The sequence below is a fragment of the Staurois parvus genome, unplaced genomic scaffold, assembly GCF_062004578.1.
Source record: "Staurois parvus isolate SC_StPar_1 unplaced genomic scaffold, SC_StPar_1.0 ptg000973l, whole genome shotgun sequence".
Taxonomy (NCBI): Eukaryota; Metazoa; Chordata; class Amphibia; order Anura; family Ranidae; genus Staurois; species Staurois parvus.
Window position 1 is genome coordinate 786,093 of NW_028318769.1, and position 27,756 is coordinate 813,848.

The 27,756-nt window shown below is 43.0% G+C and overlaps 1 protein-coding gene across 3 annotated transcripts in view; it reads left to right on the forward strand.

Annotated features, from left to right (window-relative positions):
• The window catches only part of LOC149441568 (uncharacterized), a 57,081-nt gene that overhangs the window by 9,544 nt on the left and 19,781 nt on the right, over nucleotides 1-27,756 (forward strand). For 2 of the 3 annotated variants that reach the window (XM_089657175.1, XM_089657176.1), the window contains exons 2-6: nucleotides 3,230-3,340; nucleotides 14,175-14,366; nucleotides 18,547-18,675; nucleotides 23,051-23,140; nucleotides 27,560-27,703. In XM_089657175.1, coding sequence (XP_089513301.1) covers nucleotides 3,236-3,340; nucleotides 14,175-14,366; nucleotides 18,547-18,675; nucleotides 23,051-23,140; nucleotides 27,560-27,703 — 660 coding nt within the window. In that variant the 5' untranslated portion in view covers nucleotides 3,230-3,235. The remainder of the gene's footprint in view (nucleotides 1-3,229; nucleotides 3,341-14,174; nucleotides 14,367-18,546; nucleotides 18,676-23,050; nucleotides 23,141-27,559; nucleotides 27,704-27,756) is intronic. The other variant, XM_089657177.1, reaches the window with a different exon arrangement.

Below are 27,756 nucleotides of genomic sequence, written 5' to 3' on the forward strand. Positions count from 1 at the left end.
ATCGATTTCATAGTTTCAAAAAAACAATTCCCGGCATGCCAGGAGTGCTAACTGCTGTCACATTTGCTTGTGCTCTCAGCCCAACTGGTAAATCTTCAGCCTGGTGTCATAACTGATCACATGTGCAGCACCATGAAATTTGCAGATCGAACAGAGACTAATGCAGGCCATAGACGGTCCGTTTATCGGTCGAATTGTTTGCCAAGAAACGAAAAATCAGTCGTTGTTGCCATGGATGCTGCCACCAATGCTTACGAAAAACTGCCGTTTTTCGTGGATTTTCCAGCATGACTGATAAAAAGATACGAGATCTGCGAAAAAGGGCCAATGGCATTGCCCCACTAAGGGCTCGTTCACACTTGGCTGTTTTGCCAACGCTTGCCAAACACCCCTATAGCGTTTGGCAAGCGTTGGTCCGGCGTTTGCGGAGCGTTTTTTAACACCCCACAATAACGCCCTACAAACGCCTATAATGCAGTTTGAGTGGTGTTACCGCTCCGCAAACGCCCCGCAACTGCACGGCGTTTGTGGAGCGGCACCATAGACGAGAATAGGAGGCTTCAACGCCTCCTGACTCGTCCAGAGGCGTCCGTTTTGCCGCAACGCAAACGCTCCCGTTAGAACAGCACCATGTGCTGTAATGTGCAGAATTGGCAGAGGCGTTTGGGAAGCGGTAAAAACGCTTCCCAAATGCCTCTCTGCCGCCTGCACACAGCGCTAGTGTGAACGTAGCCTAACGGTGTGAATATCGGACGATTTTTCGGTCGGACGAAAATTTGGCCGATAAATGAGCCGTCTATGGCCTGCATTAGATGGCAGCTTCCTTGACTGAAAAGGATAGGAGGGTTTAGTTCCGCTTTAAATGCATACTTTTTATATGTGATTTTAAAAGTGAACTATGGGTAGGTATGAAGACAAAAAGAATGCAGTGTTGTATTCATAAATATATAATTAAATACACAAGCACCATAAGTACCTAAATTTGACTCAAAGTTTGCAGCCTTTCAGCGCCTTCCATTTAAGTCTGTGGTAACGCTCCACAAACATGCTGGCGGGTATTCGCAGTGCAGTTGCAAATTTACAGTTTATTATAGGCGTTTGTGGTGCAGTTTTAACGCATGTCAGATGCACCAAAAACGCACATGGGGTATTTGGGGAGCGTTTTTAATGCACGTTAAACACAAGTAAAGCGCACCTATTAATGCTATATGTCCTTTTGTAAAGTGTTCGCATTTTGAGTCAAGTGTGAACAAGCCCTTACAGAGTGGGAAAGGGGGAAACCAGTTCCCACCCATCCTATCGCAAAATGATGGCCGGGCGGGACTTATATCATTCCAGGTGGACATCCTATGACGTCCATTCATTGTGTACAATTGAGTTGCTAACTGTGATTGGTCACAGTGATCACATGGTATAGACAGGGCCAATCACAGCCCATCTGTTGTGCCATGTGATATAGCTGTGGCTAATCACAATAAAACACACTGAATCGATTTCAATCAGTAAAAATGCTTGCTTATAGCAGTGAAATTCATTGGGCTGTGTGCCCTAGAACCCTTCTGGCAGTCTTGGCAGGGGCTCTGCGAGTTCCGTTGGCATTTCTAGCAGAGCTTCTGCAAGTATTGTTGGAAATCCTGGCAGGGGCTCTGCGAGTAACGTTGGAATCGGGGATTCTGCAGGTAACATTTGAAGTCCTGGCAGGGGCCCTGTGACTGCCATTGGCAGTTCTGGCAGGGGCGGTGCGAGAACCGTTGGAAGTCCTGGCAGAGGCCATGTAAATGAGGTCTTAAGCAGAACCCTGGAACTCTCCTGTCAGCCTTGGCAGGGGTTCTGCAGGTACCATTGGCATTCCTGGCAGGGGCTGTGTGAGTACCGTTGGAAGTCAGGGGTTCTTCAGGTACCATTGGCATTCCTGGCAGGGGCTGTGTGAGTACCGTTGGAAGTCAGGGGTTCTTCAGGTACCATTGGCAGTCCTGGCAGGGGATCTGTGAGGGCCGTGTGAATGAGGCCTTAACCACTTCCTGTCCGGACACTTTTATCCCCTTCCTGACCAGGCAATTTTCAGCTTTCAGCACTATCACACTTTGAATGACAATTGCGCGGTCATGCAATACTGTACCCATATGAATTTTTTACCATTTTTTTGAGACAGATAAAGCTTTATTTTGGTGGTATTTATTCACCGCTGGGATTTTTATTTTTTTTACTATGTAAATGAAAATGTCCAAAAATTTAGAAAAAAAGTGGTTTTTTTCTTTATAAAATTTTGCAAATAAATAATATTTCATCATAGATCTTTGCCAAAATTTATTCCGTTATTTTTTTAGTAAAAAAAAAAAAATTCCAAATTAGTTTATAACCAAAAATTATAATTTTTAAACATTTTTTTTTACATTTTCTTTTTTTTAATTTTTTTTTTTTTTTTTTACATACTGTCACCCTAGCAGTACAGTGTCACCATGGTGACACTGTACTACTTGTCGGGGGTGATTAAGATTTTTTTTTTTTTTTTACACTGATTGCTTTTACACCCATATAGGATGTAAAAGCAATCATTTCTCCTTCTCTTTGTCTGCATTCTTGCAGTCATTGAGAAGTACTGAGTGAGCTGTAATTGGTCACAGCTTGTCACATGGTACAAGGCTGTTGTGAATAGCCTTGTACCATGTGACCTCTGTGATCATTCACAGATTTCACACGTAGTAAGCAATGATGTCACAAGTGACGACATTGCTTACTAATTTGCATGTGATCACTGATTGGCCAATCAGTGATCACATGATCGGGACCTCGTACAGAGGTCCCGTCTGACGATCCGTGTTTCACTGTGTCCAGAGGACACAGCGGGCACCGGACCGCGGTGCTGTGCGCTCCCAGGGAGCGCGCACAGCTAGAAAAGGCGGGTGCCGTTTATGAACAGCAACCCGCCCCTGGACTGCCACCGCCCTGCCGTTTAGAAACAGCAGGCGGACGGAAAGTGGTTAAGCAGAACCCTGGAACTCTCCTGGTCAGGTGTTTAAAGCACTGAACACAGGGAGCTCAGCAATGGCAGCCTCCCCTTCTGTATTCATAGTATAAGTGCACAGATTGTGGTTGTGTTTTTTTTTGGTGCTGGGTGTGGTGATGTTGATCATGAACAGTGGGTGGTGTTTATGCAGGGGGCAGGATAGATGTACTATGGATACCATTTGCCAGTATGTTTTTGCTGATATCTCTTGTCTCTCTGCAGGTAAATATGAGTACGGGCAGGTCGGATACAAGCTCTAAGCGGAAGAGGTCGACACCACAAAAGTTCAAAAGCAGAAAGCTATTTGCTTCTTCGAGACATGACATCCTAGAGGTAATCCATGTTGCCAAGACTGAGTCCTCACTGTGTTGAATATGTGTCTTTGATGAATGTTCAAAGTTGGCATAGCGTTGGGTATCAAACATCTGCCAGCTTCCACCAACATGGGTGGGAAGTCCAGCAGGCAGATGGCCACCCCAGAAGAAGCAACCCTTAGGCTTTTAGTCTAGATTTAATATCCAGATTTTGCAACCACTTTAGCCGCTACCATTTGTCCCTTGTTGAAGTGTATGTGGTGTTATTTGTTTTATTATATTACTCACAATGTTTTGGTGCTACTGGCAGGTGATGTGAGCTAAGCCGAGGCACAGAGTGACATTTGGTCCTCCCCAGAGCTCCCAATGGTGAAGATGGGCCAGAATTCCTAGTGGTCCCAGTTTTCTTCGCTGTAAACGGTCACCAGGTCGCAGACTTACTCCACTAGTGAGGTAGCTGGAACAGAAGAGAGTGGTCAGGTGCTGCAAGGTTGTGGGCAGAGAGCACAGAAGAGAGTACTTGGTTCCAGGCAGGCAAGAGAGCAGTCAGGTTCATGAATAGGTAGTGGGTAGGCAAGAGAGCAGTCAGGTCCAGGCAGTGGTTGTGGGTAGGCAAGCGAGCAGTCAGGTCCAGGCAGTGGTTGTGGGTAGGCAAGAGAGCAGTCAGGTCCAGGCAGTGGTTGTGGGTAGGCGGCAGACAAGAAAGTAGTTGGGTCAGTCTGGGTCAGCAACAAACAAGGCAGTTAGAAAGTATTATTTCTGTTTTGCATTAAGGATCACTGGCGATAAGACACAACACCAGCCACTTCAAAGGCTGGTACCTTAATACTGCTTTGCCCAGAGGACACACCCAGCTTCACTTTGGGAAATTCTGGAAGGCCTGGCAGGTGCTCTGCAAATATCGTAAAACATAACTCTGAGTAGATTCTCTGAGGAAGGGTGCTTTGCTCACAAAAAGTGTCGGGGAAAAAAATGAATTGGGGTTGGTTATTTTCTGCTCAAACACGACATCATGTATGATGGAGCACTGCACAAATGAATAACTTGTATGATTACTACTTTGTAGAGGATGATAAAATGTATCATTAGATATGGATGTTTTATATCAAAAACTGATATATCAAAAACTGAACCACAATATAGCTCGTGTGTGTGTGTGTGTGTGTGTGTATATATATATATATACAGTATATCCCACAAATATTAGTTTGTGCTAAAACTAAATATGTAATCCTGCTAACAATAAAGTGACAAGTCTTTTTATTTATTTATTTATTTTTCCAAACAAGATTTTTATTAGAAAAAAGCAGACAGAACAATACACATACAGATGTAAATCCAAAGTTGGACATGGCGTCTTTTATTTTGATATATAACACACAAAACAGACAGATGAATAATGTCCATGTAAATCCAAATTCTTAAGCGTGTATCTTCATATCACAAGATGTTTTCAAGAGTCCACCCCACATTAAAAACACATTTACCATTTTGTTTATCTTTCCATCACTGAAAGGTAAAAAATAGACCTTTTACATATCTTAGTGGCAATACCTCCCCTGATGATGATGAATGACTTTCGTTTGAATAAGTCATTTTTGAAAGTGTTAATAGTGTAATAGTACTCGGTTTAATACCAAGGATGTTCAGACAACAACTCACATTTAAAAGTATATGCCAGCAATATTTCAAAAGCTTAAGCAATATAGTGGTGCACTGAAATGAAAATTCTAGTGCCGAAACTGATACCGAAAATTCAGAATGCATGTGGCCAGAAACTGAAATGTCTGTGTATGTGGGGGTGGGAAGGCTTCATTTTTTGTTTTTGTTTTTTTGTATTTTTTTTTCTTCTACTTTCATGTATAATTTTTTTTTTTTTTCAACTTATGATTTTATTGCTATCACATAAGGGACAAATAGTCCCCTATGTGATAGCATATGTGTGACAGGTCCTCTTTGTAGGGGGGTGGGGTAGGAGAGGAACAGTGTATACAGAGAGGCTCCCTCACTGGCTGTCACTATGTCGGTACTGATTTTTAAATGCAATTTCTTGCTTCTTTTTTTCTTCACTATAGCTCACAGAATTAGCTGTCACCTTCCCCGGAGCTAAAGAAACTAAAAGGAATCATTGTTTCTTTCAACTCTGGGAAATAAAATAAAGGGAAACTTGCTTTATTTTAGCTGGGGGAAAAGTGACAGATGATTCTGTGAGCTATAGTGAAGAAAAAAAAAATAGCAGGTAATTCTATTTAAAAACCGGCTCTGACCTATAGTGACAGCCAGTCACTGTACACACTGCTCCTCTTCTGCCTTTCTCCACCCCCCCCCCCCCCCCCACCTCACATCTACAGTACACACAGTCCCCTGTATTGGCTATTTTCGGCCGATCTGTTTCGGTGCCTGATATTTCGGTGCATCCCTAATAATCACCCATGGTTTCTTGTAGCTTCATCCGCTTCTGCAAATGCTAATAGTCTCAGATTCCGCTTAACACCTACCCCAGCTATGTGTCTTGACACTGCCTTAACATGTTTTATCAATGACATTTTCAGTGGTACAGCCTTGAAAAAGCCTTTGCTGATGAAACTCTCTTTGTACAGAGTTTTTAAGTCCTTTTTATATACTCTGAATAGTCCCTCTCTTTGGTGTTATTATTATACGGGATTTATACAGTGCCAACAGTTTGTGCAGCGCTTTGCCGTATAAATGGGGACAGTATAATTACAACTCTGTTCAGTACAGAAGGAATAAGAGGGCCCTGCTCGTGGAGCTTAAAAGCTAAAGGGAGAGGGAGGTGGTACAAAAGGTAATAGCTGCAGGGGGATTGGATGGAGGTGACTCAAGTACAGTTTTTTTTGTTTTTTTTTTGTGGAGGTGGGGTAGGCTTCCCTGAATAAATTAGGTTTCATGGATCGTCTAAAGGCTGACAGGGTAGGAGTTGACTGGACATGCTAGGGTAGGGAGTTCCAGGGGATGGAAGAGGTTCTGGAGAAGTCTTGGAGGCAAGCATGGAAGGAGGTAACAAGGGAGCTAGAGAGCAGGATGTCTTGGGAGGAGAGGAGTGGAAGATTTGGGAAAAGAGGAGGTTGGTGATGTAGCTGGGGACAGTGTTGTGGATGGCTTTGTCCGTTGTGTCCTTGTTGAAGCCAGTGAAAAGATTGGCGGAGAGGGGCAGCATCCTCTGATCGGTTAGTAAGGTGTACAAGTCTAGCAGCAGTGTTCATAATAAACAGAAGAGTGTATAGCCTGTGTAAAGGAAGTTGCAGTAGTCAAGGCGGGATATAACCAAGGCATGGATAGGTTTTGTGGTGGTGTTAGTCAGCAAGCAGCATATTCTCGAAATGTTGTGAAGGTTGAGTCGACAAGATGTAGGCAGTGATTGGAGATGGGGCCTGAAGGAGAGGTCGGAGTCTTGGATTACACGTAGCACCCTGGCATGTGCGGAGGGACCGATGGTTGTGCTGTTGATCTCAACGTGCATTGCAGAAGTATCAGGCACTCCCATCTGCCTAGCTAGACAGGGGAAAAAAAAAAAAAAGAGAAGGATCCAATGGCCCTTGCCAGAGGTGTTGCAGCAGGGAAGAAAAGAGGGAGAGGAAAGGAAAACAAGGATGCTTGAGAGGCGATGAGAGGGTAGAAAAGAATGAAGTCCTTGCCTGGGAGCAAAAGAACAGAAGAAAAAATGGAAGGGTGGGGAGGTCCAGAAAGGGGGGTACCTCAACAGGCCAGTCCAGCTATAGAGTACAAAGGCTGCAGGTGGGTATCATATGGAAAGCAGGGTTTGATCAATGTTCTCTTGGGAATTATATGTGATCTAGGGATCCCAAACCCGTAAAAAAACTTAGCATGGGTATCGTCCAGAATGGAAGTGAGCTTCTCCTGCACCATTGTGCCCATTAATATCTACTTAACTTCTGCGAAGTTAGTGAATGGTTGCCTCCACACTGTATCCAATGTCTGCCAAGCAGCCAGAAACACAAATCCCGTCAGCCGCCCTTGGTGCCTAGTGAGGGATAATATCGGTTCATGTAGAAGGGCTTCCCAAATATTAAGAGGTAGGGAAACATGAAAGGATAGATCTGAGCATGACATAAATTCATGTCATGAAACGGACAGCTTTAGAACAGGTCCACCATATGTGTAATAAGGTGTCGCATTTCCCACATCTGCAGAAACACATGGGAGGTGCAGAGGGATTAAACTTAGATAAGCGGTCTGGGGTCAAAGGGGTGAAGTTGTCAACCAAATCTTGTTTTGACGTATAGGCAAGAGGGCCAGAGCCTATCGAATTGGCCAGGGAGGTGTAGAGGTCTGAGACCAAGCCTTTTTATATGGGGGTACTTCCAACAGCGATTCTCGAACAGGGTTAAGGGTTTGGGTGACTCCTCATGACATTGGAGTAGTCTATGGATATGGGAATGAACTTGGATGTAACGGTAGAATTCAGAGGCCTGCAGATGCCAATGTTGTTCAAGATGTTGGAAGGACTTGTTCAGTAAATTTGCAATACATGATGAGATCGGGGGGGGTGAGCTGGGCATTAGAGAGAGGGATTTGCGTAGAGAGATTTCACCTGCGTAGAGGTGCTATTGGAAGCCATGAGAGGCTATCAACTGGCCCAGAGAAGAGGTGTAGAAAGAGGGGTCCAAGGACAGAGCCTTGGGGTACCCCAGCAGAGGAAGAGGAGCGGAGGTGATAATGTTGTATGTGACACACAGTGTGCTGAGATGGGTAGGAGGAAAACCAGAGCAGAGGCTAAAGGATTTGAGTTTTTTGAGGAGGAGCGGGTGGTCAACTGTGTCAAAGGCAGCAGAAAGGGCTAAGAGTATGAATATGGAGTAGTGGCCATTGGTTTTAGCAGTTAGTAGGTCGCAATTGAGTTTTAGTAGGGCAGTTTCAATGGGCAGCTGCGGGTGGAAGCCAGACTGTAGAGGAGTGAAAAGTTTGCGGTCAGTGAGGTAGCAACTCATATGGTTGTGAACAAGGTGTTCAAGAAGCTTGGAGGCAAATGGGAGCTGGGTCTTAAGTGGGGTTGCATCGCTTCCATTTTTTTTATTGTTACGGCGAGTACCGATACGTCTTATTTTGTACTCGCCAATGCCAGTTACAGTACACTACACTACACTCGTCAGCTGGGTAACCCTGCTAACAACTGAATCAGTGATCGGTTGTTAAGGACGCAGCAGTTCTGCTCCTTAGCCACTTTGGCTTTCACACCTTTTCACCCCTTATGGACCAGAGCAATTGTTACATTTCTGCTATGGACCTGTTTATTTGGTGATAACTTTGTCATTACTTAGCCCTCATGCACATTTAATGTTTTTACAGCGGCTGTTTTTGGCTTTTGACGTTTTTTTTTCTACAGCCAGTAACCCCCCAGCATGTTATCCTATGTGTCCATGCACACACAGACTGGAATCAGCATTTTTTGGCTGGAAAAAACCCAGAACTAGTGGGATTCTAGAGCATTTTTTTAGTTGTAAAAACGCTCTAACGCGGCAAAACGTGGTAAAACACTACAAACAGGCGTTTTTTGGACTTTTTTTTTTTGCTAAAAAAATATGAAAAACTCACGTTTTTAACGTGACTTTACACAGCTAATGTTACCAGCATTATCAAAACGTCCCGTGTGCGTGAGGACTTAAGATTACAACATGATATATACTCACCGGTCACATTATTAGGTACATCTGTTAGATTGCTTGGTAGCACATATTGCTAATCAGCCAATCACATGGCAGCAACTAAATGCATTTAGGCATCTAGACGTGGTGAAGATGATTTGCTGAAGTTCAAATCGAGCATCATAATGGGCAAGAAAGGGGATTTAAGTAAGTTTGGTTGTTGGTGCAAGATGGGCTGGTCTGAGTATTTAAAATAAACTGCTGATTTTCTGGGATTTTCATGCACAACCATCTCTAGGGTATGCAGAGAATGGTCCAAAAAAAGAGAAAATATCCAGTTCAGTGAGCGGTAGTTGTGTTGATGTCAGAGATCAGTGGAAAATGGGTAGACTGGCTCAAGATGATAGGCAACAGAAACTTTTTCTTTTCACGAATATTGCCTTGCAACAATATTTTTTTCACAATCCCTAGACAATTAAATGTAAAGAACTGCTTCTATATTTTATTTTTTTTTTTTTTCAGCAGCGTTTAAAACCAGTGTTACTGCATATTAAAAAATGCACATTTTATTCTGTCATTTGTAACGTTTTGAAATGACACTAAAATTATGATTTAGGTACAAAGCATTCAGAGGTTATTTACAAATGGAATAATTCAATTTTTTTCAGTCTTGCGCTTCTTTCAATGCAAAACGTGTAAATATATATTAACCCCTTCCCGCTGAGCAGATATGCTGCCCTAATGGACCGGGCTTTTTTCCATAGGGCCACACGGCGTGCTTCCAACACTGAGACCAGGGTCTCGCACTATTGATCGGGACCCGGAACTCCGGGTCACCTGATCATTGTGATAGCCTCTGGCTATCACAGTGATCAGTCTCAGTGAAGTCCACTCCATGTTTTCTCTCTGATTGGAGGAAAGATACATTATATCTTTCTCCTTTCAGAAAGAAGAAAAATAACAAAAATTTAAAAATACCCAGATCAAGGTTTGATCTCGATCAGTGCCTTGATTAGTGTTTGGGTCAAGGTCGAAGTCAGGGTCAGTATTTTTTTAAAAAAAAAAAAAATCTTTTTAAGTTTTTTTTTATCAGTGTTGGTGTGTTTTAGGTAGGGTGAAAAAAAAAGCAAAATGTGCACTATTTTTTTTCTGGGCTGTACTACGGATATAAACTACAACTAACATACACATGATGTATTGATGTTGTGAATGTCAGGAGCAGGAAAATTTATTTTGGGTTTTTCTTTGGTGGTAGGTTATAGTAGTTGCAATTAAATATACAGCTAAATTTTAAAAAAAGTTTTGTGTTTTTTTTTTTCTTTTTTTACACTATTTTGGGCCAGTTTTCATTTTGATGATAAAAGGAAAAAAAATAATTAACAGTTACCACCAAAAGATAGCCCAATTTGTCTTGGAAAAAAAAGGTATAATCCCCCTGGCTGCACAAAATAGTTCTGATATGTATAGTTTTTACTAATACATCAAAGCTGCAAAATTGTGCTTGCATTAATATTGAGCAGGGCCCTTGAACCCCTCGTGTTTTGTTACTGTATTGTCTCATGTTCTGTCCCCCACTATAATGTACAGAGCTGAGCAAACCTTTTAGCGCTATATAAATACTGTATAATAATTTGTTTTATCCTTAGGCGTGAAGGGGTTAAAGGTGTTAAAATATTAATGAATATAGCAAACTAAAAAAAAAAATGAGTAGTTTATAAAATAGAAATGAACAAGAAAAAATATGCAGTAAAATAATTACAGGAGAATAAGGAGTTAATTAGGGCTGATTAGAGTAAATTAAGGGGTTAAATTAACAAGGGGTTAAACAGAGGAACATATTAAAAAAAACAAACAAAAAAAAAATTGTCAGGTTGCTTTTAACTGACTTCATCTGCCAAAGGTTTATCCCTGATCTGTAGATGAATAAACAAGATACAAAATGAAACAATGTTTTATTTGTATCTTTGTTAGGCTGATCAATGTTGTTGATAAACATTGTCAGGTTGCCTTTTTTTTTTTTTTTTTTGACTGCTCCCTAGACTTGTTTACTCTTCAGCTGTCAGGGGAACCCCACTGACATCTGAGTAATGAGTAATCGGTTGTTAAGGATTTGGTGGCCCACTCCTTAACCGGTAATTGCCATCTTTTTTTTTTTTCTGTTTTTGCTGGCTGTTTTTAAAATTTTATATTTTGTCTGCCAGCTGGGGAATCCCATTGACAGTTAAAAGAACTGAGCTTGAAGGTATCGGTTTCAGGTATCGGAGCATTTGCACGAGTACCGATATTGGTATCAGTGAAACCTTAGTCTTAAGTTATTTGAACAGGAGGGATCCAGTGAGGGTTTTTTAACCACTTGCCCTCCAGAGGATTTACCCCCCTTTCTGACCAGGCCATTTTTTGCGATACAGCGCTGCATTACTTTAACTGACAATTGCGCAGTCATGCAACACTGCACCCACATTAAATTTGTCCTTTTTTTTTTTTTTTTTTTTCCCCACAAATGGAGCTTTCTTTCAGTGGTATTTGATCGCCTGTGCGTTTTTTTTTGTTGTGCTATAAACGAAAAAAGACTGACAATTTTGAGAAAAAAAACAATATTTTTGACTTTTTGCTATTAAATGTGACGAGTAAAAAAAATTGTAAAAATCAAGTTTAGTCATAAATTTAGGCCAAAATGTATTCTGTGACATGTCTTTGCTAAAAAAAAAATATCCCAATACATGTAAATTAATTGGTTTACGTGAAAGTTATAGCGCCTAAAAAATGGCGGTGTATATATACTTTTTTTTTTAATTATTATACCAGTAATGGCGATCAGCGACTTATTGTGGGATTGCGGCGGGCATTCTGACACTGGGGGTGAACTGATTGTTACTGACATCCCCAGTGACACCAATACAGTGATCAGTGCTAATAAGCACTTACACTGTACTATTGACACTCAGCAGGAAGGGGTTAACATCTGGGGAGATCAAAGGGTTAACTGTGTGCTGTGTGTGTTTCACTGTGTAAGTACACTGCTTTGTATGGCTCTGCTATGCAAAGTCATATAAAGCAGCATGCTGGAGCTGACAGGGGAGAGATGTTTATTCACATACAGACCTCTTCCCCATCAGTGATGCTTGGCGATCGCCAGGTGCCAGCAGGGAATCGCCGGCCGGGACCCGGTGATCGACAGCTGAGACCACCAATGGCAGTGTGGTTAGGGCGCGCATGCCCCCTACCCGGAAATGCAAAATCATGTGTATATATACGTGATTTTTCGCAACCCTGCCGCCCTTTAGCAATATACAGTTGGGCAAAAAAGTATTTAGTCAGCCACCAATTGTGCAAGTTCTCCCACTTAAAAAGATGAGAGAGGCCTGTAATTGGCATCATAGGTAGACCTCAACTATGAGAGACAAAATGAGAAAACCAAATCCGGACAATCACATTGGCTGATTTGGAAATAATTTATTTGCAAATTATGGTGGAAAATAAGTATTTGGTCAATATCAAAAGTTCATCTCAATACTTTGTTATATATCCTTTGTTGGCAATGACAGAGGTCAAACGTTTCCTGTAAGTCTTCACAAGGTTGGCACACACTGTTGCTGGTATTTTGGCCCATTCCTCCATGCAGATCTCCTCTACAGCAGTGATGTTTTGGGGCTGTCGCTGGGGAACACGGACTTTCAGCTCCCCCCAAAAGTTTTCTATGGATTTGAGACTGGCTAGGCCACTCTAGGACCTTGAAATGCTTCTTACAAAGCCACTCCTTCGTTGCCCGGGCAGTAAGTTTTGGATCATTGTAATGTTGGAAGACCCAGCCACGTTTCATCTTCAATGCCCTTGCTGATGGAAGGAGGTTTGCACTCAAAATCTCACGATACATGGCCCCATTCATTCTGTACTGTACATGGATCAGTCGTCCTGGTCCCTTTGCGAAGAAACAGCCCCAAAGCATGATGTTGCCACCCCCATGCTTCACAGTAGGTATGGTGTTCTTTGGATTCAACTCAACATTCTCTCTCCTCCAAACACGACGAGTTGTGTTTCTACCAAACAGTTCTATTTTGGTTTCATCTGACCATATGACATTCTCCCAATCCTCTTCTGGATCATCCAAATGCTCTCTAGCAAACTTCAAACGGGCCCGGACATGTACTGGCTTAAGCAGGGGGACACGTCTGGCACTGCAGGATCTGAGTCCCTGGCGGCGTAGTGTGTTACTGATGGTAGCCTTTGTTACGTTGGTCCCAGCTCTCTGCAGGTCATTCACTAGGTCCCCCCGTGTGGTCCTGGGATTTTTGCTCACCGTTCTTGTGATCATTTTGACCCCACGGGGTGAGATCTTGCGTGGAGCCCCAGATCAAGGGAGATTATCAGTGGTCTTGTATGTCTTCCATTTTCTAATTATTGCTCCCACAGTAGATTTGTTCACACCAAGCTGCTTGCCTATTGCAGATTCAGCCTTCCCAGCCTGGTGCAGGTCTACAATTTTGTTTCTGGTGTCCTTCGACAGCTCTTGGTCTTCACCATAGTGGAGTTTGGAGTGTGACTGTTTGAGGTTGTGGACAGGTGTTTTTTATACTGATAACAAGTTCAAACAGGTGCCATTGATACAGGTAATGAGTGCAGGACAGAGGAGCCTCTTAAAGAAGAAGGTACAGGTCTGTGAGAGCCAGAAATCTTGCTTGTTTGTAGGTGACCAAATACTTATTTTCCACCATAATTTGCAAATAAATTCTTTCCAAATCAGCCAATGTGATTGTCTGGATTTTTTTTCTCAGTTTGTCTCTCATAGTTGAGGTCTACCTATGATGCCAATTACAGGCCTCTCTCATCTTTTTAAGTGGGAGAACTTGCACAATTGGTGGCCGACTAAATACTTTTTTGCCCCACTGTATCTGCTATAGGGCGGCAGGAAAGTGGTTAAGTATGAGGGTAACCAGTGCATGCTTGAACGGGGAGGGAAAGGTGCCAGTGGAGAGGGAGAGAATGAAGATGTGAGTTAGAGAGTTTAGGATAGAGCAGGAAGAGGGTCGTAATAATTGTGAGGGGACAGGGTCCAGGTGTCAAGTGGTGAGGTGGGACTCACAAAGGTGTCGGCAGTGAATGGCTCATAGATATATCCTTATATTTGATAAGTTTGCTGCAGCGTGTTCTGCCATTGTCACCACCAGGAAGCCAGTCAAGAGCCATGATATGCAACTCTGCTTTTTGTTTTCCTAACCTTGTTTATTACAGCAGCCGGAGTTCTCCCAGGCCAGAGATGGAGGAGCTCAAGAACACCAGCTGGGCTTGTCAAAACTCCCGGTAACCTTGCAGAACAAAGAGAACATGCCTGAGAAATGTCCGAATGGATCGGTGACATCACCTCGAGGGAGAGGAAGGCCGAAAGGGAGCAAGAACAAGACCTTCCCCACCTTACCTACTAAGGTGAGGTGTTAAAGTAGAATTCCAGGTTTCATTTCACTGTTAATAGTTCTTTTGGGCCGAGGAAGCCACAACAAAGTATTTGCACTACATACAGTGGGTAAAATAAGTATTGAACACGTCACCATTTTTCTTTGTGAATCTATTCCTAAAGGTGCTATTGACATGAAATTGTCACCACGTGTCCGTAACAACCCATGCAATCCATACATACAAAGAAACCAAAACAAATATGTTCAGAAATTAAGTTATGTGTAATAAAAAAGGAATGACACTGGGAAAAAGTATTAAACACATGAAGAAAGGGAGGTGCGAAAAGGTATGGAAAGCCAAGACACCAGCTGAAATCTATCAGTAATTGCAAAGCAATCCTGCCCCTTGTCAGTGCAAATTAATATCAGCTGGTTCAGTTTTAACTGATGACCTATAAAAAGGTGTCTCATTACCAAGGTGTCACAAAAGAAATAAAATATCTCATGATGGATCAAAGCAAACAGCTCGCTCAAGACCTTCACAACCTAATTGTTCCAAAACATACTGATGGCATTGGTCACAGAAGGATTTCTGAAATTCTGAATGTTCCAGTGAGCACTGTTGGGGCCATAATCCAGAAGTGGAAAGAACATCATTTCACCATAAACCAGCCATGACCAGATGTTCCTCTCAAGATTACTGACGGAGTGAAAAGAATTATCAGAAGAGTTTTCCAAGAGCCAAGGACCACTTGTGGAGAGCTTCAGAAAGACCTGGAATTAGCAGGTACAATTGTTTCAAAGAAAATAAGTAATGCACTCAACTACCATGGTCTGTATGCTCACTCACCACGCAAGACTCCATTGCTGAAGGAAAAGCATGTTGAAGCTTGATTAAAGTTTACTGCACAACATTTAGGCAAGCCTGTGAAATACTGGGAGAATTTAGTCTGGTCAGATGAGACCAAAATTGAACTCTTTGGATGCCATAATACACACCATGTTTGGAGGTCAAATTGCACTGCACATCACCCCAAAAGCACCATACCAACAGTGAAGCATGGAGGTGGGAACATCATGGTGTGCGGCTGTTTTTCAGCATGCGGTACTGGAAAACTTCATGTCATTGAAGGAAGGATAATTCTTGATAAAAATCTGCTGCCATCTACCAGGATGATGAAGATGAAACAAGGGTGGACATTTCAGCAAGAGATTGATCTTAAACATAAAGTCAAGGAAACTCTCAACTGGTTTCAAAGAAAGGAAAGCAAATCTGCTAGAATGGCCCAAGCCAATCATTTGACTTGAATCCAATAGATAATCTATGGAAAGAACTAAAGATCAGAGTTCATAGAAGAGGCCCACGGAACCTTCAAGATTTGAAGAAGTATGTGTGATAGAATGGGCCAAAATCACACCTGAACAATGCATGCCACTAGTTTCTCCATACAGGAAGCGTCTTGAAGCTGTCGTTGCCAGCAAAGGATTAGTACAAAGTATTACATTTCAGTTAGCATGTTTAATACTTTTTCTCTGTGTCATCCAGTTTTATTACAAATAACTTAATTTCTGAACTTATTTGTTTTGGTTTCTTTATATGTATGCACGGGTTGTTACCAACACTTGGGGAAAAGGTCATGTCAGTAGCACCTTTTTAGAAATATATTTACTGAGAAAAATGGTGACGTGTCCAATACTTTTTACCCGCTGTAACTATATGTCCGCTGTGTGTGCTGTAATCTTCTGTAGTACCATTAGCTACATCATCAAGTGGCCCTGTGTTCTAGCAACTTTCCATCTGTTGTAGAAATAAGAGAGTTGACCTGAGTGCTCCTCCATTGAAGAGAAGCCTTGCATTTTTATCAGTGAATACAAGGCTTCCTCTGACTGGCCGAGGTGGAGAAGTGGGCGGATGACGCAACAACTTTCCAGCTCGACCACATGGAGAAGGCTTTATTTTCATTGATATAAAATACAGTGCTTCTCCTAGATGGCGGGGAGATACTCAGTCTGACTTTTGTTCCTGTCTGCTGCCAGAACACAGCACCGCTCACTGTATGTAGTTAATGTACTACAGGTTATCGCAACTCACATAGTGGCCACATACAGGCAGTCTCCGGGTTATGAACAAGATAGGTTCTGCCACCATTCTTAACTATGAACTGGATGTTTTTAACTTGGGACTGCCTGTAGTTATGTAATGGAAATAGTTTGTTTGGGCCAGCTTTGCCCAAATGAACTATTTAAAGCAGGGTTCCACCAGAGGTTGTTACAGTGAAGGAAATAAGTATTTGATCCCCTGCTGATTTTGAATGTTTGCCCACTCACAAAGAAATGATCAGTCTAAAAATGGAATGTTCGGTGTATTGTACAACTGAGGGACAGAATAGCAACAAAACATTCAAAAGAAATGCATGTCTAACAAATGATGCACTGATTTGCATGTTCATGAGGGAAATAAGTATTTAATCCCCTATCATTCAGTTCTGGCTACCAGGTGGCTTTCATACAGGTAACAAGCTGAGATTAGAAACAGTCTCTTAAAGGGAGTGCTGCTAATCTCATTGTGTTACCTGTATAAAAGACACCTGTCCACAGGAGCAATCAAACAATCAGATTCCAAACTCTCCACCATGGCAAAGACCAAAGAGCTGTCTAAGGATGTCAGGGACAAGATTGTAGACCTACACAAGGCTGGACTAGGCTACCAAACCTTCGCCAAGCAGCTTGGTGAGAAGGTGACAGCAGTTGGTGCAATCATTCGCAAATGGAAGAAACACAAAACAACGGTCAGTCTCCCTAGGTCTGGTGCACCATGCAAGATCTCACCTCGTGGAGTGTCAATGATCATGAGAACAGTGAGGAATCATCCCAGAACTACACGTGAGGATCTTGTCAATGATCTCCAGGCAGCTGGGACCACTGTCATCAATTGTGTTCTTGGTGACTCACTACGCCAAAGATTGAAATCCTGCAGTGCCTGCAAGGTCCCTTTGCTCAAGAAAGCACATGTCCAGGCCCATCTGACGTTTGCCACTGAACATCTGAATGATGCAGAGGAGGACTGGTTGAAAGTGTTTTGGTCAGATGAGACCAAAATTGAGCTCTTTCGCATCAACTCACCGTGTTTGGAGGAGGATGAATGCTGCCTATGACCCCAAAAACACCATCCCAACTGTCAAACATGGTGGTGGAAACATTCTGCTTTGAGGGTTTTTTCTGCTAAGAGGACAGGACAACTGCACCGCATCAAAGGGACGATGGACGGGGCAATGTACCGTCAAATCTTGGGTGAGAACCTTCTTCCCTCAGCCAGGGTATTGAAAATGGGTCGTGGATGGGTGTTCCAGCATGACAATGACCCAAAACACACGGCCAAGGCAACAAAGGAATGGCTCAAGAAGAAGCACATTAAGGTCCTGGAGTGGCCTAGCCAGTCTCCAGACCTTAATCCGATTGAAAATCTGTGGAGGAGCTGAAAGTTCGAGTTGCCAATTGTCAGCCACCAAACCTTAATGACTTGGAGAGGATCTGCCAAGAGAAGTGGGCCAAAATCCCTCCTGAGATGTGTGCAAACCTGGGGGGCCAACTACAGGAAATGTCTGACCTCTATGATTGCCAACAAGGGATTTGCCACCAAGTACTAAGTCATGTTTTGTGAAGGGGATCAAATACTTATTTCCCTCATGAACATTCAAATCAGTGCATCATTTGTTAGACATGCATTTCTGCTGAATTTGTTGTTGCTATTCTGTCTGTGTTACAATACACCGAACATTCGATTTTTAGTCTGATCATTTCTTTGTGTGGGAAAACATTCAAAATCAGTAGGGGATCAAATACTTATTTCCTTCACTGTAGGGGTTCCTTGAACAATTTCTGCCTCTGATAAGTTCCCACTGACACCATTGATCTTACTAGTTATCTGTAAGGAGGTAATTCTTCCCATTGTTTACAAGTGTAAAGAGCATTCTTCGCCTGGACCATCAGACTAATGTATCAGTTGTTAGCAGGGGTTCCCTGAGACCAGAAAGTTATTTCAAGGGTTTCTCTGTGTTGAAAAGGTCGAGAGAGGCTGATTTTAAAGTGAAACCTGGAATTCTACTTTAAAGAATGGTGCAGTTTCGTCAGCTGTCTCTACAGCTGTCTGTCACCAATGTAGGTCTAGTTACCCCATGATATCGCTTATTCTTTTTATTCCTTGTTCACAGGTGTATGACGTCCGTGAGGGGAAGTCTCCTGTATATTCCTCAGTGCCAGGGAGTGATGTTAAAATTGAATCTCAAGACATTGTAGTCACACCGCACAGAGGAAGAGGGAGACCAAGGGGAAGCACAAAGGTGAGAAATAAGGGTTGACTTACTAAAGCTAGAGCATTCAGAATTAGGTGCAGCTGTGAATGGTAGCCAATCGGCTTCTAACTTCAGCTTGTTCAATTAACCACTTCCCGTCCGGCCCATGTACATAAACGGTTGGACGGGAGCAGTGCAGGGACGGGTGGCCGTTTATAAACGTCCTCCCGCTTCCCTTGTGCACGCTCCCTAGGACGCCGATCGCTGTACGGGACCTCTGTGTGAAGTTCCGATCATGTGATCACTGATTGGCCAATCAGTGGTCACATGAATAGTAGTAAACAAGATGTCACTTCTGACATCATTGCTTACTGCTAGTGAAATCTGTGAATTAACTTTTTTAGTCATTTCATCGTTGGATTGCTTTATTTGAGCCTATTTTGTTTGAAATAATGTTGGTTAAAAATATTTTCATGTATTGTTTGGAGGGCTTTATTTGATCACAATATTTATTAAAGGATTTTATTGTGCATGAACTTTCACACTGAAGAATTTATATTATTGAATTGGTGCATTTAATATCATATCCTATTTAATATCCCCATTAAATATTTGTTACCCATATTAAAAGATGCAGTTGCATAAAATCAGAATTATATCTCAATGCAGTGCTACAACACCCTTAGGTAACCAAAACCAGTGCAATATAATACAATACTTTCCTCCAGGCTTCTTCCAGGGCAGCCCTTGAGAGATGGAGTTCCTCCCTTCCGACATTGCCCACAGATTCTTAAGGTGGTCTCTCCAGGTTGATGTTCAGTTATTGTGTTTCCTCCATGCCGGAGGAGGCTTGTTGCCTGAGGAACCACGTGTGGGAGGCTCCATCTCTCAAAGGGCTTCTGGGCTGGTGATGTCAGATGCTGGCAGGGGTTGGGAGCTTCTGGGCCGTTGAAACAGGGGGTATACCCTTACCAGCAACAGTTGGTGGAGAGGGTCGGTAGTTGCAGCAGCGGTAATCCCTTCTTAGCAGTGGCATGAGGTGGTCCACTCCCCGCTTCTGCTGAGCCCAGGCAAGGACATGAGCGCGAATGTCTCCTCTCCTTGGCGGCCTGGCTTCTGGCCAGGGATCTGATCTCTTCTGCAGCCGGAGATGAAGCCGCTTGACCAGGGATGCAGGGGTGTCACTTCCAGGAGAGATAAGGTAATCGGCACGTGCTAGGCACAAGGAGGAGGAATGGACGGGCTGGCATTTATGGCGGACTCCACTTCAGGGGGAGCGCGAGCATTGCACTTCCCGAGTATGCAGGGAGATAAAATGGATGATATACCGTCCGTACAAGCTCCGGGGGAGTCCAATGCCAGTGGGACATAGGTAGGCACCCAGGGGTGTCCTTCAGTTTTTTTTCAGGGGCAGAGCAGCTTGGTGCACTGCATGGCCTTGAATTCTAGGAGCATGGCAGGAGTGCAGTGTTTCGCTGAGTGAGCACCACCTTGGCAGAAAGCCACATGTTCACCCCTGGGATTCCTGTGTTTATTGTTCTTTTGCCGTTTAGCCAAGTGTGGAATGAAGGTGCCTTCAGATATCACAGAATCACTTTGTAAACCGTGTCTTCAGGATGTTGAGAAAGGAGGCGGATACCCTTTACACAAACTGTTTTGGGTCCATTAAAGAAGAGATGACCTCTACTTTTAAGGAGTTTAAGAAGCCAATTTCAAACATTAAAGCTCTTGCTGTTCCAATCGATCAGCCCTCTCCTGTAGCCTTGCCAAGGTCAGTAGTTTTGTGGGCAAAGGACACTGTGGGGGACAAGGCAGTTAACCTTGCAACCAGTGACGCTGGCGCATGCAGCTCGGATTCGGAGCGGGAAGACTGTAGAAAGGAAACTAGGGGCCCCAAATTTAAATTATCCCTGGATGATGTGGAGGATATTTTGGGGCCATTTATGAGACCTTGGAGATCGAGGAAGAGAAGGGGGAGCCTTCAAAACATGAACTAATGCATCAAAGTCCTTCAAAAATAAGTCTAAAGTGTTCCCAGTCCATCAGATGATGTCGGATGTGGTACTCAAAGAATGGGCCGAAGAAGAGGCCCTTTTTTGCAGCCAGTCACGAGGATTTCTGATTGTCGAAGATCAAGTATCTGGACGCCCCCCCAAAGTGTCAAAGAAATGAGCATTTGTCCACTGCATGGACAAGATTCAATCGAAGGTCCCTGCAAGCCTTTCTTCTGCGGCAAGGACAGGAAGACCTGGACAGGAAGGTACTGCTTCCAGGGGCAGGCAAGATGGCACTATGGTGGTGGAGAAACCACACACATCTGAGGTCAGGTCTGGACTTTCCCAATTTCTCAGACTTACGACAGATGCAAGCAGGTGGGGCTGGGGGGGGCCCATCTAGAGGGCCAGCCAGCCAGCCCAGGGGAAGTGGACCCAGGAAGGAGCCCAAGCATCCTCAAATTGGAGGGAGCTTTTCGCAATAGGCAGGGCAATGTCTTATTTTCAGGACCAGCTCAGGGCACATCATGTCCTAGTCCTGTCTGACAATTCAATGACAGTAGCGTACATGAACAAGCGATGGGGCACCAGAAGCCCATCCTTAATCCAGATTTCAAATCAAATCTGCTTGTGGGCAGAAAAGAACCTATTATCCCTGTCTGCAGTTCACCTAAAAGAGGATCACAATCAAGTAGTAGATTACCTCAGTCGTCAGCGTCGCAAGAAGAATGGAAATTATACCTGCGGGTGTCCCAGGCATTGCTGCACGTTGGAGTACTCCAGACATAGATCTATTTGTCTCCTGAGAGAATACAAAAGTGGATCAGTTCTATTCGCTGAATCCACGAGACCTAGAGTGGGGAATCGACTCTCTTCAAAATCCTTGGAATTTTGGAAAATGTTATGCCTTTCTCCCGATTCCTATGATTCCCCGACTGCTAATCAAATTTTTGCAGGAACAGACAACCTTGTTTTTGATCCGTTCTGGTCCAAGAGGATTTGATTTTCGCAGCTTCTTTCCCTCCCAGCGGATCAGTCTTGGCCTCTTCCTCCTAGAGAGGACCTAATCTGTCAAGGGCCATTACATCATCCCAACTTAGGAAGGTTCAAATGGACTGCCTGGCTTCTGAAGAAGACATTTTGAAGGGTCTCTCAGATAAGGCCATGGCGATACTACAAAGTGTCAGGAAATCTGGTACCAGAGCTATCTATAAGAAGATGTGGAAAAAGTAGAACTCTTGGTGCACTAGTCCAAATAGCCCAAACACTCCAACTATTCTGGAGTTCTTACAGCAGGGGGCAGAGAAAGGACTAGCACTTAGTACTTTGTAGATACAGATAGCAGCCCTCTCTGTATATCTTGATCGATCTATACAAGAAGGTCCTCTAATCTCCAGGTTCTGCAGAGCTGTGTGTAAAAGCAAACTGTCTAAATCTTGGAAATGTCCTAGCTGGTACTTGTCGGTAGTGTTGAAGGGTATCATCAAGCTCCCTTTTGAACCACTACACGAGACCTCTGTGCGACTGGTAACATTGAAGACGGTTTTCTTGGTGGCCGTTACTACAGACCAAAGGATAGGGGAGATCCAGGCTCTTTCGGTCAGAGAGCCTTTAAGGATTTTTACAGGAAGAGTAATCCTGCAGACGGACCTGGGCTCCATTCCGAAGGTGGCATCGGACTCAAGAACTAGTGCTGCCGTCATTCTGCAGTTCGTTTTCCAGTAGTGAGGAACAAGAACTGAACCTCCTGGACGTCCGAAAGGATCTGCTAAGATATCTGAAGGTTACAAAGCAATTCAGATCTTCCGGTGCCCTTTATGTCCTGTACATAGGCAAACAAAAGGGGAAACAAGCATCCAAAAGCACCTTATCCTGGTGGATTGTCAGCCTTTGTGGAGGGCTATAAAGTTTTGCAGCTCTCTCCACTGCAAGATCTAAGGGCACGTTCTACTAGTGCTTCAGCAGCTTCCTGGGCGGGAAGAGCTGGTGCTACCCCAGAGCAGATATGCAAGGCAGCAACCTGGTCAAGGTTCTCCACTTTGTCTGAAATTATCAGTTGGACCTGATTTCCAGCCAGGACCAGGCTTGTGGGAGGAAGGCCCTCTAAGCGGCTGTCTCTCCTCACCATTTTTTTAAATTTTTTTTTTTTTAAGCGCTGCATTGAGATATACCTTATTATTTTGTTGTATCACAGGCGTTTATATATATATATATATATATATATATATATATATATATATATATATATATATATATATATTATAGCTTCTGGTTTTTGCAAGATGAATAAATTATTTGGTTCACAGTTTTATAATTTTCTTTTAATTTTATCATATTAATCAGCTTGGAAGGTTTTATACATATTTGTGTCGATTTGATCACAACCTTGAAGCTGTTTCCAATTTCTGAGATGTGTTGCATCTTTATAGGTCAAACCAGTTGGTGAAGATGTCCCAAAGAAATCCAGGGGGAGGCCGAAGGGAAGCAAAAATAAGAAGCCAACAAAGGCCGCTCTACTGGTGAGAATGAGGATTACAATGTAAGATTGCTGACCACCTATTGTACAGTGGATATAAAATGTCCACACACCCCTGTTAAAATGTCAGGTTTCTGTGATGTAGAAAAATGAGACAAAGATAAATCATTTCTGAACTTTTTCCACCTTTAATGTGACCTATAAACTGTACAACTCTGTTCAACAACAAACTGAAATCTTTTAGGTAGAGTAAGTAAAAATAAAAAACCTAAAATAATCTGGTTGCATAAGTGTGCACACCCTTAAACGTATACTTTTTGAAGCACCTTTGTAATGTGATTCCAGCACTCAGTCTTTCTGGGTATTCGTTTATCAGCATGGAACATCCTGACTTGGCAATATTTGCCCGCTATTCCTTGCAAAAACACTCCAAATCTGTCAGATTGTGAGGGGATTTCCTGTGCACAGCCCTCTTCAAATCACCCCTCAGATTTTAGATTGGATTCAGGTCTGAACTCTGGCTGGGCAATTCCAAAACTTTAATCTTCTGGTGAAGCCATTCCTTTGTTGATTTGGATGTATGCTTTGGATTGTTATCATGCTGAAAGATGAAGTTTCTCTTCATGTTCAGCTTTCTAGCAGAAGTCTGAAGGTTTTGTGCCAATATTGACTGGTATTTGGAACTGTTCATAATTCCCTGTACCTTGACTAGGGCCCCAGTTCCAGCTGAAGAAAAAACAGCCCCAAAGCATGATGCTACCACCACCATGCTTCACGGTGGGTATGGTGTTCTTTTGGTGGTGTGCAGTGTTGCTTTTGCGCCAAACATATCTTTTGGAATTATGGCCAAAAAGTTCAACCTTGGTTTCATAACACATTTTCCCACATGCTTTTTGGAGACTTCAGATGTGTTTTTGCAAAATTTAGCCGGGCTTGGATGTTTTTCTTCATAGAAAAAGGCTTCCTCTTGCCAGTCTACCCCATAGCCCAGACATATGAAGAATATGGGAGATTGTTGTACCACCCAGCCAGTACTTGCCAGATATTCCTGCTGCTCCTTTAATGTTGCTGTACACCTCTTGGCTGCCTCCCAGACCAGTTTTCGTTTTCATCAGTTTTGCAGGGATGTCCAGTTGTTGGTGATGTCACTGTTGTCCCATATTTTCTCCACTTGATGACTGTCTTCACCGTATTCCATGGTATATCTAATGCCTTGGAACTTCTTTTTTTACCCTTCTCGTGACTGATACCTTTTTACAATGAGATCCCTCTGATGCTTTGTAAGCTCTCTGCAGACCATGGCTTTTTTCTGTGTGATACGACTAAGAAAAGGTCAGGAAAGACCAACTAGAACAGCTGAACTTTATTTGGGGTTAATCAGATGGCAGGCGTGTACTGACTCCTATTTAACATGATTTTGAATGTGACTGCTTAATTCTGAACACCGCTACATCCCCAGTTTATAGGAGGGTGTGCACACTTATGCAACCACATTATTTTAGTTTTTTATATTTACTCAACAAAAAGATTTCAGTTTTGTTTTTCAATTGAGTTGTACAGTTTATAGGTCGCATTAAAGGTGGAAAAAGTTCTGAAATTATTTATATTTCTCATTTTTTTACATCACAGAAACCTGAAATTTTCACAGGGGTTTGTAGACTTCTTATATCCACTGTATATGTGTGGCAGCAGGGCAGGTCGGCCCTAACGTCCACACGCTGCACATACCAGCTGTGGGAACCAAGGTTTTTGGGAGCGTGCTCACTGTGGGGTGCCAGCACACTGACTGAGCTGTGACAGACACCTCCTGGGCCCTATTTATGATTGGGATCCAGCAGGCTTCACCCATGGTCAAGTGACTGTCAATCTTCGTAATCACATGATCGAGAAGTCCGTCCTGCCTCTTGGTGTTAGGGCCCACCTAAAGGGTTGCCGTAAGGCATCAGGAAGGAGTTAATTAGACCACTTGTAAAAATTACTCCTAAGAATTTCAATAAAAACCAGTAAAAAAAAAAAATAAATAAAAAATCAGTAATTCTATGCAACACATGTGCATTTGTCTCTTTTAATAATGCTGCAAGTACAGAAAAATACTTGTTGAAATCCAGTCATCTCCTAGCTTCCTGTTTGAGCTGACAACTCTGCCCTGCCCCAGAAGGTGCTCTATTGTCCAGCAGGCTGACAACACTGCTTGAGATTTCAGTGCAACAGAGGAAGCGTCAGCAAAATTAAAGTTAGGAGATCCACAGGACGGAGATGACAAAAGTTACCCAACTGTGTCACACCTGGCAGAGTGATCTCCCTTGCCTTACTGAAGAGGATTGAGGAGAACAGTTTATACCACTGATATTGGCCAAGGATAGATTTATCCAACTCAAATTGTTACACTGTGTGGATATTATACCCTGAAGAGGCTATCTCTCATTTATCCTACAGTTAGTAAATATTGTCCCCAGTCCATGTCAGAAGTGGGCACTTTTCTACACATGATTTGTTCCTGCTTTAGTCCACAATCCTATTGGCAGGCAGTGCTGGCAGACCTTAATACTATCTTAGATCTCCGTCTACCCTTAGATCCAGTTCTCCTCCTGTTGGGTATGGGCATTCAGTTGGACGTTTCCTTCCACCAAAAGCACTTCCTTTTCTATGCAGCAATCTACACGCGAAAGCTTATATTGACCAGGTGGAAGTCCTCTGAGCCACCCACAGTTCAGCAGTGGAGAACAATGGTGAACCAGGTACCTCCTCTGTACAACACTGATAATTTAGCTCTGAGTGAGCGTCTTGTTAAAGGGTCTCACTGTGCTTGGGATCTCTGCCCCTCGACAACCAGTCTGTACCCTCATGTATTTGTTAATTTTTTGCCCCTTGCCCCCCTCCTTCTCTGACTCCCTTTTTCTTAACTTTAGGGTATTATTCTAATGATTTCCCTCCATCCCCATCCCCTCTTCCTTCTTCCTTCCTTCTTCCTTCTTCCTTCCTTCTTCCTTCCTTCTTCCTTCTTTCTTCTTTCTTCTTTCTTCTTTCTTCTTCCTTCTTTCTTCTTCCTTTTTTTCCTTTATTTCCCTGCCACGGTGTGATTGCCATTTATTTCTCCCCTCCTTCCTTCCCCTCCCCTCTTCTTCTATCCGAGGGTTGAGTTATAAATGTTGGTTTTCCTTGCTGTGAACCTACCTTTCATGAGGTTATATTGCTCCTTGTCCTTGACTAACCTGCAGTTTCAACTATTGTATTCGAGGAATATCTGCCCTCTATTGTATACGCTGCTGTTTGTGCTGCATTGCTTTTCTGTGTTTCTTGCATTATATACCAACCAGACCTGTTTTGGGTTTTGTATTGTTTTATACTTTTTATGCAAAATAAAAAGTATCGGTTTAAAAATAAAAGAGAGAATCTCATTGGATTTCTGTCAGATTAGCAGGTAATTTTCTGTACATGCAGTGTTGTTTAAAAGGACAAAATGTGGGTAAATATGTATGCATTGCAGAGATTTACTGCATTTTTTTCATTTGCTTTGCCTATATGTACACTTTGCACATGTGCTATTTTTCCTAGACACAAGTCCAAGTGTTCCTATTGTACACGGGGATTCCAAAAGAATGGTACGAAAGTAAAGCTGATTTATTCATAACAGAATGAACCTAACGCAACTGTATTAACATGAGAAAACACATAAACTGCCCAAGTCTTACCTCTGCACTACAAATGCTTGATGTGAACCCCGTTGGTGACATGACAAAAGATGAAGACAGTCCCTCAGGTCTGTCCAGACTTGTGCCAGCATGTCCTCGGGTATTGACTACACTTCTTCTGTGATGCATCATTTCAGGTCCTGTGGCATTTGGGGGGGGGGGGGGGATACGCCAAGTCATTGGTGTATTCCCACAGAAAGAAGTCACAGGGTGTTGGGTCTGGTGATTTGTGGAGGCCAGAGCGACATTGTTGAATCTTTTGTTCCTGCGCAGATGATTCTACTTTTTTGGTAAGTTCTGGTTCAGGTGTAGATGAACATCCAAGCAGAAATGAGGAGGCGCGCCATCCCGCTGAAAGACTGAGTTGGGCAGATCTTTCTCCATCTGTGGCATGAGCCATTCTGTAATCCTGTCCAGGTAGGAGTGGCCAGTGACAGTATCTTGGGAAAAAAAAAAAGACATACACTTTGTGCCTGCTCAGTGTCACCAACGGGGCTACCATTGAACATTTGGAGTGTAGAGGTAAAACTTGGACAGTTAATGTGTCTTTTCGGGTTAATACAGTTGTGTTGGGTTCATTCCATTATGAATAAATTTACTTTTGCATCATCCTTTCTGAATCAGTGTGTATGTATTTTTATTTCTACACAAGAAATGACTGACACAGTGCGATATACAATTTTGCTTTTATAGTCATTGTGTATGACCGGGTTTTATTGCCGTACATACGTATGATTATTTTTTTTGTTTACATTTTTTCTGTTCTGCAGAAAATGCTCGCATCAGGAGGAAAAATAGGAAGGGGCAGACCTCGAAAAAACCCACATACCAACGAAACGAATGAAGGCTTGACCCCAAAACGAGGAAGAGGGAGACCAAAGGGGAGCCTGAACAAAGCTATAACTCAGAAAAGGGTAAGATGTTTGTTCCTTCTTATCACCGTCTGTATTTCCCCAGTGCCAATACT